The sequence below is a fragment of the Monodon monoceros genome, unplaced genomic scaffold (genome assembly GCF_005190385.1).
Source record: "Monodon monoceros isolate NGI ecotype Baffin Bay Population unplaced genomic scaffold, NGI_Narwhal_1 Super_Scaffold_11, whole genome shotgun sequence".
Lineage (NCBI taxonomy): Eukaryota > Metazoa > Chordata > Mammalia > Artiodactyla > Monodontidae > Monodon > Monodon monoceros.
The window spans coordinates 68,482,553-68,496,398 of NW_021703767.1; the positions used below are offsets into that span (position 1 = coordinate 68,482,553).

Below are 13,846 nucleotides of genomic sequence, written 5' to 3' on the forward strand. Positions count from 1 at the left end.
CCGTAGCAGGACTTCCATCAATGCCTCCTCTCATCAGAAGCTGCCGGCCCCTCTTCTGTAATGCTTGTGGATTGCTGTTGCCTTTAATTGACCCTCTCCCCTCCTTCCCTGCTCTGTGACCCTCAACAGGAGAAAAGTTTCCCATGTCTGCTTTCTACCCTCTTTTTGGGAAAGAACAATAAATAAGGAAAAACTACCCTGCATGTGGAATTTGTTCAATGGGCAAGAATAGGCCAACGGCCAGTTAACCTCCTTCTGACCAAAAACTGTTTGCTTTACTCATGCTGAACTCTGTCCCGGTTTCTGGAATGTGCTCCCCTGGCTGGAACCTGCTTCTCCTCCGCCATCAGGCCTTGGCCCACGTGGCAAACTTTGCAGAGCACCTCTGTGCCACTCCCTGGGCCGTCTTGGCACCTTGGTCCACCTTCACACACCTCCTGTCATGCCTTGGATTCACCTCTTTATCCAACTCCCTGACCAGATGCTTAGCTCCTACTGGGGACAGAGCTTGTGTCCGGGGCCAGTAGGAGTCATTATAACAGCAGCTGACGTGTTCTGACCGTTAACCATGTGCCAGGTCCTGTGCCCTTTCACCTCACCTGACTTCTCTCACTCAGTCTTCATAATGTCCTGATAGTCTAGGTGCTGTTATCTCCATTTTACAGATGAGACATTGAGGCACCAAGAGGCTAGGTAATTTTCCTTAAGTCTTAATATGCAGCCAAGCCAAGAGTTGCACATGGGAAACTTGACTTCAAAGCTCTTATTCTTAACCTTGGTACTACCCTGCCTCCCCCAAAAGATGTTCAGGAAATACTAGTTGATGAACGAATGAGTCCCACAGTGCCTCACAGAAAGCATCACAAAACTTGTGGTGTTTACAGATGCTTTCAAGTCATAATTTCCTTTACAGTCATTATACTCTTGATTTTAAAGGGTAGTCTGAGGGCATTCCGAGCTAAGTCCCCTAACCTCACCTGTCTGCCTGGGGAATTGAAAACAGGCACTCTCAAGTCTCGGTGGAGCTCTGGGCTGGCGATGCTTTGCTTCAGCGTATCCCTGCTTTTGGGGAGGAGATCAAAAAGCAAATGATGTGGGTCTCAAGTACAGCCCGGTCCAGGCCTCAGCTCTCAGACTGGAGACCCCCGTGCTGACCCTCCCTTTCTTCGGCCCCACAGATTGCCTGTGCCGCTGTTGACTGCCTCAAAGAGAAGAACCAGGACCTGTGTCAGCAGGAGGCCATCAAGGCCTACCCCACTTTCCACTACTACCACTACGGGAAGTTTGCAGAAAAGTACGACACCAATCCGACGGTGAGTTGCAGGGAGGCACCTGCCCCAAGCTCTGTCTGCTGACGGGCAGGGAAACAGCCACTGAGGAGGCTTCCTGGACAGCACAGAGGTCAGCTGCAATGCTCAGAGCTGAGAAGGCAAGGCTCTGGCCGGGCTGAAAGAAAATCTCAAGGGGTTTTCACACAAGTCTTGGCCCCAGAACCAGGGGGTGCGGGGGTGTGGTGCGGATTCCAGGGTGCGGGACAGTTTCCTCACCCACTTTTCAGGGCTTCTCTGTAGCCAAGCAGACCCTCCCCACATGGCCAGCCGCCGCCCCCCCATCGGCTCCCCCCTGCCCCACCTCCACCCACTCCCCCGCGGCCCCGCTCCCCCACCCCCCGGCCTCCTCTCTGTGTCCCGAGGAGTGAGCACGCGGTGGCGGTCAGGGAAGGGGAGTAAGGAGGCGGGGGGCACACATCCGCATCAGGTTAAAGTTCCTTTTTTTTCTCTTTCCCTCCGCTACAGGAGTTGGGATTTACTAGTTTTATTCGAACACTCCGGGAGGGAGACCATGAGAGACTAGGAAAGAAGAAGGAGGAGTTGTAATTTCTGCCTCAGAGAAAGCTTTTCCATTACACTGTGAAGGATACCTGTTTTGTTGTTGTTTCTGAATTTCCACGTGTTCTGAAGATGAAGTTTTTTATAGCCGCTTACGGCCGTTTTGTACAATTTTGAAATAAAATTAAACCAGTTGTTTGGTGGTGTGGGTTATTTCCAGGGAGCCTGTTCTAACAGATAGATACCCGTGTTCTCCCTCCTTCCACGTCCTCTCCTGGGAGGTGGAGAGCCCCACGCCAGCCCAGAAGGGACTGGGGGGCAGGGGGATGAGGAGGGAGGCATGGGCTACGGGCCCCTGTCAGCCACTGGAGAGCAGGACAGCGGAATCAGACCACAAAATATCCTGTTGGAAAATGACTGATTTTGAGGGGAAACACGTTAAGATGATCAGGGAAAATGGGATTGTGAAGCTGACGGGAACCATTAGCTTTTTCTGGATCATTGCGGTTTCAGTTTTGGCGTTTTCCTGGAATGCATTTACATATTTCTCTTTCTCCGGCTATTTCTGTCTTCTCTTGCTCTCTCCATTCCCTCCCAGCTCTCCCTTTAAAGAAAAGTAAGTCTCCACTTAGGGATGAGTGCAGCTGTCAAGCCCAGGCTGGAAGGGGCATCTCAGGTGGACTGGGGGAGGGGCCTTTGTGCAGCTGCTTGCTCGGCACTGGCCGGAAGGGACGGTGTGTGGGACGTGGTGGCCTCTTCGTGTGCAGATGCCGGTCTGTAAACCAGCTCCCCTCACCCCGCCACAGGAACCTCCACATCTTCGCACTGCATTCTCATGGATGGGCGCCACCCAGGCCTCACTCTGTCTCTGTCACGTCTCTCTCCTGACTCTTTCCCACTAGGTCTGCTTTCCGCATCCCTGAATGACTAACACCGGGCCTGTGCCCAGTGATGCTGCCAGAGCCGTGGTCCTCCTCCATAGGGAGAAGAAGGGAGTAGAACAGCTTCACTCCCCTGTCTTGACTTCGTGGTAAGCGGCAGTCCTAGCCTTGGGCTCCTCGGGGAAGTTCAGAGGTGGCATTGCCAGAGCTGCAACACTGGGCAGCACACTTTGGTGGCCTTACAGGGGAGTTGGCCTGTGGGCACAGCCCTATTTCCTGGACCGGCCCGTCCCTTGCAGCCCCTGTCTTCTTTCTGATGTGTCCCCCAGATGGGGGGTGAGAGCCGCAGAGTTCCCCATGGCGCCCTTGATGAAGTGCCACTGCACACAGCTCTGTTAAGTGAGATCAAAGGTTTTGAAAGCCCGTGTCCCAGCTTCCCTAAGGTCAGCCTTTTCTTTTCCCTAAGCACCCACTTTTTTAAGTGGCCCCTGGTCTCCCCCCAGGTGCATGGGTATGAAAGGAGCACACGTTTAAATGTCGCATTTACTGAGCTCAGCCGGTGCCGAACGCTGTCAAAGACCCATTTGATCCTGATGCTGAATATCATGTACCCTCTCCTGCAAGGGGCTCATGAGGGAGTGTGTGTGCACATGGGCACACTTAATGGACACTTGGAGTATTTGTGGAGGAACATACTTATTTGTGCCTCCAAAAACGTTGCTGTTTTTTAACTGCATCTTTAATACCTGACAAAATCCACTTCCTGGCAGAGGACCATGGGCGCTCACATTCAAGGCACAAGGCTTTCTTTCCATCTGTTCCATAGCCTGGGTTGGCTTCTGTGTGAGGACTCGAAAGCATCAGGAAATGGCATCCTTTTCACTGTTTATATGCAGGATTTGTTAATTATGGGACCTTTGTCAGAAGGTCTAGTGTTTACCATGACTTTGGGCATGACCTGAGCAAGTTCTTCCCAGCTCTGGGCAGCTGCCTCTGCAGACAGAGCTCCCCTCCTCCACTCCCCCCGACCCCCACCCCTCAACCCTGTGCCCCAATTCTGGAGCTCTGCAGATTGGTTAGATCATGGCCCTTGGTTAGTTCCATTCCCAGTGGCCTCGCTTGGTTCATTTGGGGTTCACTGATCTTCAGTGCAGACCCCGCCCTAGCCCTCACTCGAGGACCTGCCATTATCCCCTCGGTTCCCCTAGATCTTACCTCTGCAGGCTGATTTCTCTGCAAGAAGCAAGTGTAGAGTTAGGAGAGAACTGATTCCCAGTCTTCGTTCTGGTGGCTTTGGCATAACCTCAGTTTCCCCGCTTTGGGTCGTTGCTTCTGTTTCCATTCCCCATGGGTCTCCCTTACTCTGCGTCCCTCATGCCTCTCGCCCACCAGTGATTCCCCATCACCACTAACCAGAGCTCCCAGAGCTGGCCCCCCAACCCTTCTCCTCTTCCCCACATGGTGCCCTCCCTTTCTAGAGATGTTTGGTTCCAGAAGCTGCTCTGTGCCAGGCACAGAAAGGTGATGCTCTGGGTTCAGGAACTGATTTGCTCCACCAGTGTAAAAAGATGTGGAATCGCATCTGGAAAGCACTGGGCCCTCTTATGTATCAGAGGTGAAGCTTGTGGCTCACGTGACTTGCCCAAATCACACAGAATGGAGGAGGGGCCAGTCCTGTTCCCAGTTAGAGTGACTGGGCATTGCTGGTCACAACTGAGCTCCCTGCCGGTATGCTCTTACTGTTTACCATTATTTTATTATGTTAAGCCTGGAAAGATGAAACTGATATCCTTGAGCTACATGTGAAAATCAAATTACTGTTACGAGTCCACCAAATATACGCCTCCCCCCAAATCCTTTATTTTAGGCCTAGAATATCCAGCACAGTGGCCATTAGCCACATGTGGTTATTAAGTATTTGAAATGTAGCTGCTGCCACTGAGGAGTGTGTGTGTGTGTGTGTGTGTGTGCGCGCGCGCGTGTGTGCCTTTTTGTGTTGTAAAGTACACATAACATAAAATTTACCATTTTCAAGTGTATACAGTTCAGTGGCACTAAGTACATTCATATTATTATACAACCATCATTAATATCCACCTCCAGGACTTTTTCGTCATCCCAAATTGAAACTCTGTATGCATTAAACAACAACTCCCCATACCCCCGTCCTCCCTGCCTCTGGTAACCACCATTCTACTTTCTGTCTCTATAAATGTGCCTATTCTAGGTACCTCCTATAAGTGAAAGCATGTATTTACCCTTTTGTGTCTGGTTTATTTCACTTAGCATGATGAACAAGGTTCATGTTATAGCATGTGTCAGAATTTCCTTCCTTTTAAGACTGAATAATATTCCATTGTTCGGATACACCACATTTTGTTTATCCTTTCATCCGTCGATGGACATTTGGGCTGTTGGTGCCTTTTGGCTATTGTGAATAATGCAGCTGTGAACAAAATTGTGCAAATCATCTGTTCGAGTCCCTGCTTTCAATTCTTTTGAAAGTGGAATTGCTGGATCATATGATAATTCTATGTCTAGTTTTTTGAGGAATCATAATACTATTTTCAATAGTGGCTGCACCATTTTACATTCCCACCAGTAATGCACATGGGTTCTGATTTCTCTACATCCTTGCCGAAAGTTGTTTTCTGGGTTTGTGTGTGTGTGTGTGTGTGTGTGTGTTTTAATAATAGCCATCCTAATGGATGTGAAGTGGTATCTCATTGTGGTTTTGATTTGCATTTCCTTAATGATTAATGATGTTGAGCATATTTTCATGTGCTTTTTAGCCATATGTATATCTCCTTTGGAAAAATGTGTATTCAAGTCCTTTGTCCATTTTTGAAATGGATTGTGTGGTTCTCTTGTTGTTGTTACTGGTCCAATGTAGGAGTTCTTTATGCGTTCTGGATATCAATCCCTTATCAGATATATGATATGCAAATATTTCCTTCCATTCTGTGGGTTGTCTTTTCACTTCCTTGATAGTGTCTTTTGATGCACAAAAGTTTTTAATTTTGATGAACTCTGATATTTCTATTTTTTTCTTTTGTCTCCTGTGCTTTGGGTGTGATTTCTAACAAATCATTGCTAAATCCAATGTTGGAAGTTTTTCTCCTATGTTTTCTTCTAAGAGTTTTACAGTTTTAGGTCTTACATTTAGGGCTGTGATCCAGTTTCAGTTAAGTATAAGGTAAGGGTTCAGCTTCATTGTTTTGCATGTGGATATCCAGCTTCCCCAATACCAATTGTAAAAAAGACTGTCTTTTCTTCATTGAACAGTCTTGGCACGCTAGTCAAAAATCATCAAGCTCAGTTCCCAAAGATTTTCTTCTGTTTTTTCCCTAAAGTTTTACATTTAAATATATCCGTTTTGAATTAATTTTTATATAAGATGTGAGACTCAAGTCAGGGTTCATATTTTGACCTGTCAATGTCCAAAAGCTCCAGACCATTTGTTGAAGACTGTCTTTCCTCCACTGCATTGCTTTTATATTTTTGTCAAAAATCAGTTGGCTGTACTTACAGAGGTCTATTTTGGGGTTCTTTGTTCTATTCCATTGATCTATATCTATCCCTCCACCAACACCATACAATCTTAATTACTTGTATCCATATAGTAAGCCTTGAAATCAAGTAGACTGATTTCTCCCACTACCTTTCTTTTTCAGAATTGTTTTAGCTATTGGAGTTCCTTTGCCTTTCCACATAAATTTTAGGATAATCTTATCTATATATGAATTTTTCCTGGGATTTTAATATCCTTTCAAATGATTCAGAAAAAAATATATATGTGCAAACACACACATAGATAAGGCTAAAGAGACAAAATGTAAATAACTGGTGAATCTAGGTAAAGGGCATATGTGACTTTTTACATGGGAAATTACATCAAAATAAAAAGTGCTTCTCCCCAAACCCCCACACCCCCCAAAAAATTACACATGCCCTAAAAAGAGCATGCCCTAAATATATAAACTAAGTGACCCAATTTAGCAAAGTGGGCCTGACTTTTAACTCTCTCTAGGCAGCCCTGCTTCCTGTCTGGCCAGGACCCAGAGTTCCTCTGTGCCCACACAGAGGGGTGCAGAAATGGGCTGATAATCTAGGTAATGTGCTTACCAGAAGCTGTCACCTCAGTGAGATCACAGGCTGACCTCGGGGGTCCACAGCACCAGCGGGAATGAGGTGGTGCCCCAGCCAGGTCTAGAGAAGAAAGGAAGTGCATGAGCTCAGGCTTTAGGAACAGACAGCAACAGAATACCCCAGAAGCAGGAGGACCCTGTGACCCTCAGCAGCCACCACGCCAGGTACAGCCTTGAGCAGCAGGGGGCGCTAGGATCTGCAGGGCCTGGTGTGAATCTAGGTCCCTCTCTCTGTCAGGTTCACTTTGTCCACACCTCGTGGAGAAGAGGGGCTTTGAAAGACTGGACCTTTACCTAGGGAGCCATCCTAGAGTTACCTAAAGAGAACTTTCAGTTTATTGGATCAGACTGAGGTAACCACTTCTACTAAATCAATTAATAGGAAAATACACACACACACACACACACACACACACACACACACACTTTTCTCTGTATAAATAGGCAGAGTGTAAATATACATCTTCTACATTCCTGATAAAATGTGATGGCCAGTCCTGAACATAAGAGTCCAGGTGAGACCTGGCCAGCACAAGGGGGAGAGGACCATGAATCACTCATTCCAGATCTTATAGGCTATATCTCCATTAATGTAGTCTAAGATTACAGGCTCACTGTCAGCAAAAACCATCAAAACTTTTTCACACTGCTCACAGAAAAGACCAATCCTTGATAATTAATTTTCATTGACTATTTTTCTTTACTTATTTTCAAGGTAATATATGTTATAAGAAACTTTGAAAAATGCAGAAAAGCATGCAAAAGAAAATTTAAATCATTCATAGCCCTGCTACTCATCAATTACTGTTGATTAGCGTATCATCTTCCAATTTTTAAAAATCACACACAAAATCTCTTAGTATTTTATAACTTTAAAAATTTACAAAATGTTTAAACACTCTCCCGTATCATTTCCTGTCATTATTCTTTCTCCACATAATTTTTAAGACCATACAGCAGAGTTTCTCAACTATTTCTGGGCCCTATTGACATTTTGGAACAGATAATTCTTTGTTGTGGGGAACTTTTCTACACACTATAGAATTTTTAGCAGTATCTCTGGTCTCTACCCGCTAAATGCCAGCAGCATCTCCCCTTCCCCACAGGTTGTGACAACCAAAAATATCTCCAGACTTTGCCAAATGTCCCATGGGAGCAAAATTATCCCCAGCTGAGAATCACTGCTTTATAGTACTTTATCCTATGTAAATATTATCCTTTACTTATAAATTCATACCATTAGATATATATGTTATATATAGTTATTCTCTATCATAAATAATGCTGGGATGGCCAGCTCTGGTTTTGTTATTTTATGCATCTTACACATTTTCAAAAGTGGCTTTCTGGGTCAAAGAATATACTTGTTTTTAAGGCCTGTTTTTTTAAGGCCAGTGATATATATTGTCAATTTTCCTTCATCAGTGTACCTATTTATACTCTTACCAAGAGTTTATGAAGTAACCTGTTTTCCTAACCCTTGCTAGCTCTGGGATGTATATTTTTGTAAAGATCTTGGCACATTTTATTTTTGATATACAGTTGACCCTTTGACAACACGGATTTGAACTTTGCACGTCCACTTATATCTGGATTTTTTTCAGTAGTAAATACTATAATACTACACAATTGATCCACGGTTGCTTGAATCCATGGCTACAGAACCATGGATACAGAGGATTGGAGGATGTGGGGGGCCAATTCTACGTTACACGCTATTTTCGACCATGCAAAAGATCGGTGCCCCTAACCCCCAAGTAATTATAAAACACAGTTATTCTAGTTACCTTTCATCTTGAAAATTCTTTGTTTTAGCCTGCCAGGATGTTTTAGATTGGGTTTCTGTCTCTGACAAGTTTTCTGTCTTTAACTTCATGTCCCTTGCAAATTTAATGAGAATTAAAACATTGCAAAAGATAGAATGTAACCAAGACTCCTGTATCAGGCCAATAGAAATTTCCTGTCAGTCTACTAGTTCAGCTTCCCTAGGCACAGCCATTCCACAAGTTCCTCACTTGTCCCAGCATCTAACTCATATTTTCCAACCTTTCCTAAAAGATACAGTGGAAGATATTGTCAGATGTTTTGTTGAGGTCTGGATATACTGTGTCTACCACATTCCTCTGATGAACCAATCTAATAACCCTGTGAAAAAATAATAATCCTTTACCCGTGCACAGCCCCTTACAGTTGGGAATCATTTCTAGGACCCTTTCATACAATGCTCACACAACTCCATGATGTTGTGATGAGGAGGCCAAGGCTCTGGGAGTTTAGGTAACTCATGAAAGTTGACAGAGGTGGTAAGTAGCGGAGCTCAGATGCAATGCAGGTTTCCTTCCTTACTTCCAAGACCAACAAAACTTTCTGTTGGTGATGCTTGCTTCTAGTAATTATTGCTTCCTTTCCAAGCCCCACTAGTCAGTATTGAGCTACCCAGCATAATGCCAGCTCAGTAAGTCTTCCCTTTCCTGGCCTATGACTTAGACATGTCTCACATTCTTTCAGGACCCTGAGGGGAGATTTGTCTGGGTCAAAAAAATCTGAAATTATTGAGAGCATGCAAGTGCTTTTCTTCAAACTGTTAACCAATGTTGATTTTTTACAGTTTTTAAAATTCTATATATCTTCTCTATAAAACGAAATAAACCAATACCTAAATACATATTAAATATACATTATATATTTCTATTATATATAAAATATGTATTTAGTTATTAACTTAGTGTATATATATCTACATCTACATGTGTATCTTTCTCTCTATATAGAGAGAGAGAGAATATAAATGGAGAGAGAGGAGAGAGAAACTGTCTCACTTTATTGCCCTCCAGTTTCATGCCCCAGAAATAACTTCTGTTGTGTCGTGTGTATCCTGCCAAGCATTTTGTCTGGGGCTTTTTTTTTTTTTTTTGGTTCATAAACAAACATGTAGTGTGCTTTTTTAAAAATATTTATTTATTTATTTATTTGGCTGTGCCGGGTCTTAGTTGCGGCACGTGGGATTTTTGGTGCCGAATACGGGATTTTTAGTTGTGGTATGCAGGACCTTTAGTTGCAGCATGAAGGATCTAGTTCCCTGACCAAGGATGGAATCCGGGTCCCCTGCCTTGGGAGCGCGGAGTCTTAACCACTGGGCCACCGGGAAGGTCCCTGTAGTGTGCTTTTTATGTGTGTGTATGTATGTGTGTACATGTATATGTGTATGTGTATATAGATATATAGATTCAGAAAATTCTTTTCTACTCCAAGATCATATATATATATATATATTTACTGGTGCTTTTCTGGTATCTAAAAATATACCTCTAATTTATTTTGTTATAAGGAGTGAGGTAGGAATCCAGCGTTTTGTTTTTCAAAATAGCTAACCACTTGCCCCATCGTCATTTTGATTAATTTACCTTTTCCCCACTGAAATGCCACTTTTATCATATGGTAAATTTCAAAATGTGTTCAGATGCCTTACTTTTCTGCCCTGTTCCACTAATCTATCTATTCCTATTTTATTTTATTTTTAAACCCCATTTTAATTACTTTCTTTTTAAATAGAATTTTCTTAGCTGTTTTGGCTTTTTTTTTTTTTTTCAGTTAAAATTTCTATCTTGGATCTCAGTTCTTTCTAACCAAAGACCATCCTATTTTATTCAGTGATCATGTTCTTTCACAGAGTAAACAGAAATAAAAAGTTGTGGAGTTTCACTTTCTTTTCTCATCCATCAAAATTATGCAGTTGGCTCCAAATAGTGAGCCCAGATGTCCCTCCCTGAACCTCTTACTCTAGACTTAATTAAAACAGCCCTTTCTGTTGTCATAGCTTTTTTTTTTTTAACATCTTTATTGGAGTATAATTGCTTTACAATGGTGTGTTAGTTTCTGCTTTAGAACAAAGTGAATCAGCTGTACATATACGTATATCCCCATATCTCCTCCCTGTTGCGTCTCCCTCCCTCCCACCCTCCCTATCCCACCCCTCTAGGTGGTCACAAAGCACGGAGCTGATCTCCCTGTGCTATGCGGCTGCTTCCCACTAGCTATCTACCTAACGTTTGGTAGTGTATACATGTCCATGCCTCTCTCTCGCTTTTTCATAGCTTTTTGTTGCGAGCCTCAGTAGCTAGGCTTTCCAGGAACTCTCCTCAAGGCCTCTTACGTGTGCCCTCCTTGCTCCCTACGCTTTGTGATCTGTGCTTCTCCACCACTGGATTCTTTTATGTAGATCCTTCTTTTCTTTTCACTGAACCACTTCCAGCAATAAAGTCGCAGTCCCTTTGAGAATGTCCTCATCCTCTTGGCCCACATCTCTGACTCTGAGTATTTAGCTGAGAGGGAGGGCATCCTTTCTATGACAGTTACCTTCACAGCCTGAGCTGAGAGTCATGCCCCACAGACCCCAGATACCCTCCTATTTCAAGCCCTAAGTACCTCATGATGAGGAAAAGGAAGGAACAGGTGACATCAGCATGTTGTCACTGGAAACTGGTAACCCCAGGGGCTGAGTTCCCTGCAGTCACCAGTATTGTCTGCTACTTTGCTCCTTGGGAGCAGGAGAGATCACATTCCTGCCCATCTTTTCCCAGGTGCAACGGTTCTCAATCCTGGCTCCATGATTAACCACCTGGGGAGCTTGAAAAGCTATCAGAGCCAGGGCCCCACCCCCAAAACAACTGAACCTGAGTGTCTGGGGATGGGGTCCTGGCACTGATATGTTTCAAAAGATCTCCAGGTTGTTCTGAACTGCAGCCGGAGTTCAGAAACGGTGGGCTGAGTACGGCAGGCTTCACCAGAGTGCGGTGCTTACTTGTATATATGGAACCAAGGCTGGGAGAATGGAAAAATGAAGGGAAAGACGTTTTTCCAACAACATCATCCTCCGAAAGGTTGGTAATTTTTCATTATGATTAAGTAATTAAGTTGCTTTTCATCTATTGCTACCTTTAACTCTCCTGAAAATTGTTTCTAAAAATCATTCGCTAGGGAGCTATATATGTAAATCCATCCACATTATCATTGCAATACAGGATCTATGCAGCTGAAATAATCTTGGCTCTAATACTCAAAAGGCAGCAAAGTAAGTGACAGTAATAATACCCCCCTCTACTTTTCCAGACCACAGAATAAGCAGCACGTGTGGAACATGGCGTTTCAAACGCTGCCACATCACTGAGTGTTCTGCGTGAATTCCAGGGTGGGAGTGTGCCGAGCAAACGTCTCCTCTTACAGGACGTTAGAACCTCAGCAGACACAGACTTTAATTCCTTCATCATCTGACTGCTTTAAAACCTTCCACTTTCTGCAGCGTGGAAACAAATTGGTCTGGGTTTCAAAATTCTTCTGTCAAGAAATAAACGAACCCGTGAAGGCATAGAGGGGCTTATCTGAGTGCAAGCAGACCCTGGGTTTTCAGAAGACTTTGACATGTTAAAAAAAAAAAAAAGAGGTGTCTGAAGAAGGTAAATTGCTGATAGCAATAGCTCAGAGAATGAATTGGAGTAAACCAAGCTCCATCAGCCAGGGTGATGCGTGAGGTGGCGGTAGAATCTGGGCACATAACTTTTTGCTATATGTGTATTCAACCCATCCTCTTGTTTCCAGCATCACTTTCAGATGTACTTGGGGCTCCAAATCCTTTTTGCCACGCCCCTGCAGCTAGTGGGATCTTTGTTCCCTAACCAGGGATCGAACCCGGGCCATGGCAGTGAAAGTGCCGTGTCCTGACCACTGGACCTCCAGGGAATTCCTGACCCAAACCTTAAACCTGCCCAGAATTATGTAATGTGAATCTGCTTCTGGGCTTTTCCACTGTCAGATTGGGCTTCTGATCTGCTGAACCAGTGACCACCCATCAGTATGGTGAAGTCTAAGGACTGACACCCAACATCATTCTCCCTTTAAGAGTTATGTCTGCCAGCCCCCATCGCAGAGAGCACTGCCAGCCACAGATTCGCGATTTGTGAGCACTGATGCCTATTCTATTTAGGGGCCCTCTTTAAGAAAAAGAATACAAAATTTGGGATAAAGGCAGATATTTATTTAGAATGGAAAGGAGAGGGACTTCCCTGGCGGTCCAGTGGTTGAGACTTCGCCTTCCAGTGCAGGGGGTGCATGTTCGATCCTTGGTCGGGGAGCTAAGATCCCACATGCCTCATGGGCAAAAAACCAAAACACAAAGCAGAAGCAATATTATAACACATTCAATAAAGACTTTAAAAATGGTCCACGTCAAAAAATCTTTTTAAAAAAAAGGATAAAAAGGAGAAATTTCAAGTTAAACACTTAAGCGGAAATCCACTACAAACAACACAAAATCCAGAAAAAATATATGGTATTTTTAATATTTTTAAAATTTGTTTCTTTAGATGTCTGCTCAGATATCATCTCCTTGGGCGCCCCTCCTTCTCTCACCACCCCATACAAAGGAGCCAACACCCTTTACATTGTTCTCCATCCCCTCGCTCTGCTTTCTTTTTCTCTAGCACCTGTCCCTCAGGATGTCATATCTCTTCTTATTTGTTTGCTTATTGTCTTTCTTCCTCACTAGAAAGTAAGCTGTATGAAAGTGAAGGCATTTTCCGTCTCCTTCTCTATATTTCCCAACACCCAGAACTTACTAAGTGCTCGATAAATGTTTGTTGAGGAAATGTTGAAAATTTTTACACAAAATTCAATATTTTATAAAATATATGTAGAGTATGATCCAGCTTTTGTAACAATATGCATAGGAATAAAGACCAGAAATAAACAGATCAAAATGTTAAAAGTGATTATCTCTGGGTGATTTTCACTTTCTTCATCTTGCTTTTATAGATATTCCAATTTCTTTTCAATGAGGTATTACACATTTTAGATAAATTAGAGGTGAAATGCTTGTGATGTAATATGAAGTGAGAAAAGTTAGATATAAAATGTATCTAATAAGATCCTGATTTAAGTTTTTTTTTTTTGCGGTACACGGGCCTCTCACTGTTGTGGCCTCTCCCGCTGCGGA

The 13,846-nt window shown here is 43.8% G+C and overlaps 1 protein-coding gene across 2 annotated transcripts in view; it reads left to right on the top strand.

Annotated features, from left to right (window-relative positions):
- PDIA5 (protein disulfide isomerase family A member 5) overlaps positions 1–2,033 on the top strand; it is an 89,147-nt gene extending 87,114 nt beyond the window's left edge. Inside the window, exons 16-17 of one of the 2 annotated variants that reach the window (XM_029214219.1) lie at positions 1,179–1,313; positions 1,797–2,027. In XM_029214219.1, the coding sequence (XP_029070052.1) occupies positions 1,179–1,313; positions 1,797–1,877 (216 nt within the window). In that variant the 3' untranslated portion in view covers positions 1,878–2,027. Of the gene's footprint in view, positions 1–1,178; positions 1,314–1,796 lie in introns of both variants that reach the window. The other variant, XM_029214220.1, reaches the window with a different exon arrangement.
- Positions 2,034–13,846: the final 11,813 nt, after the last annotated feature.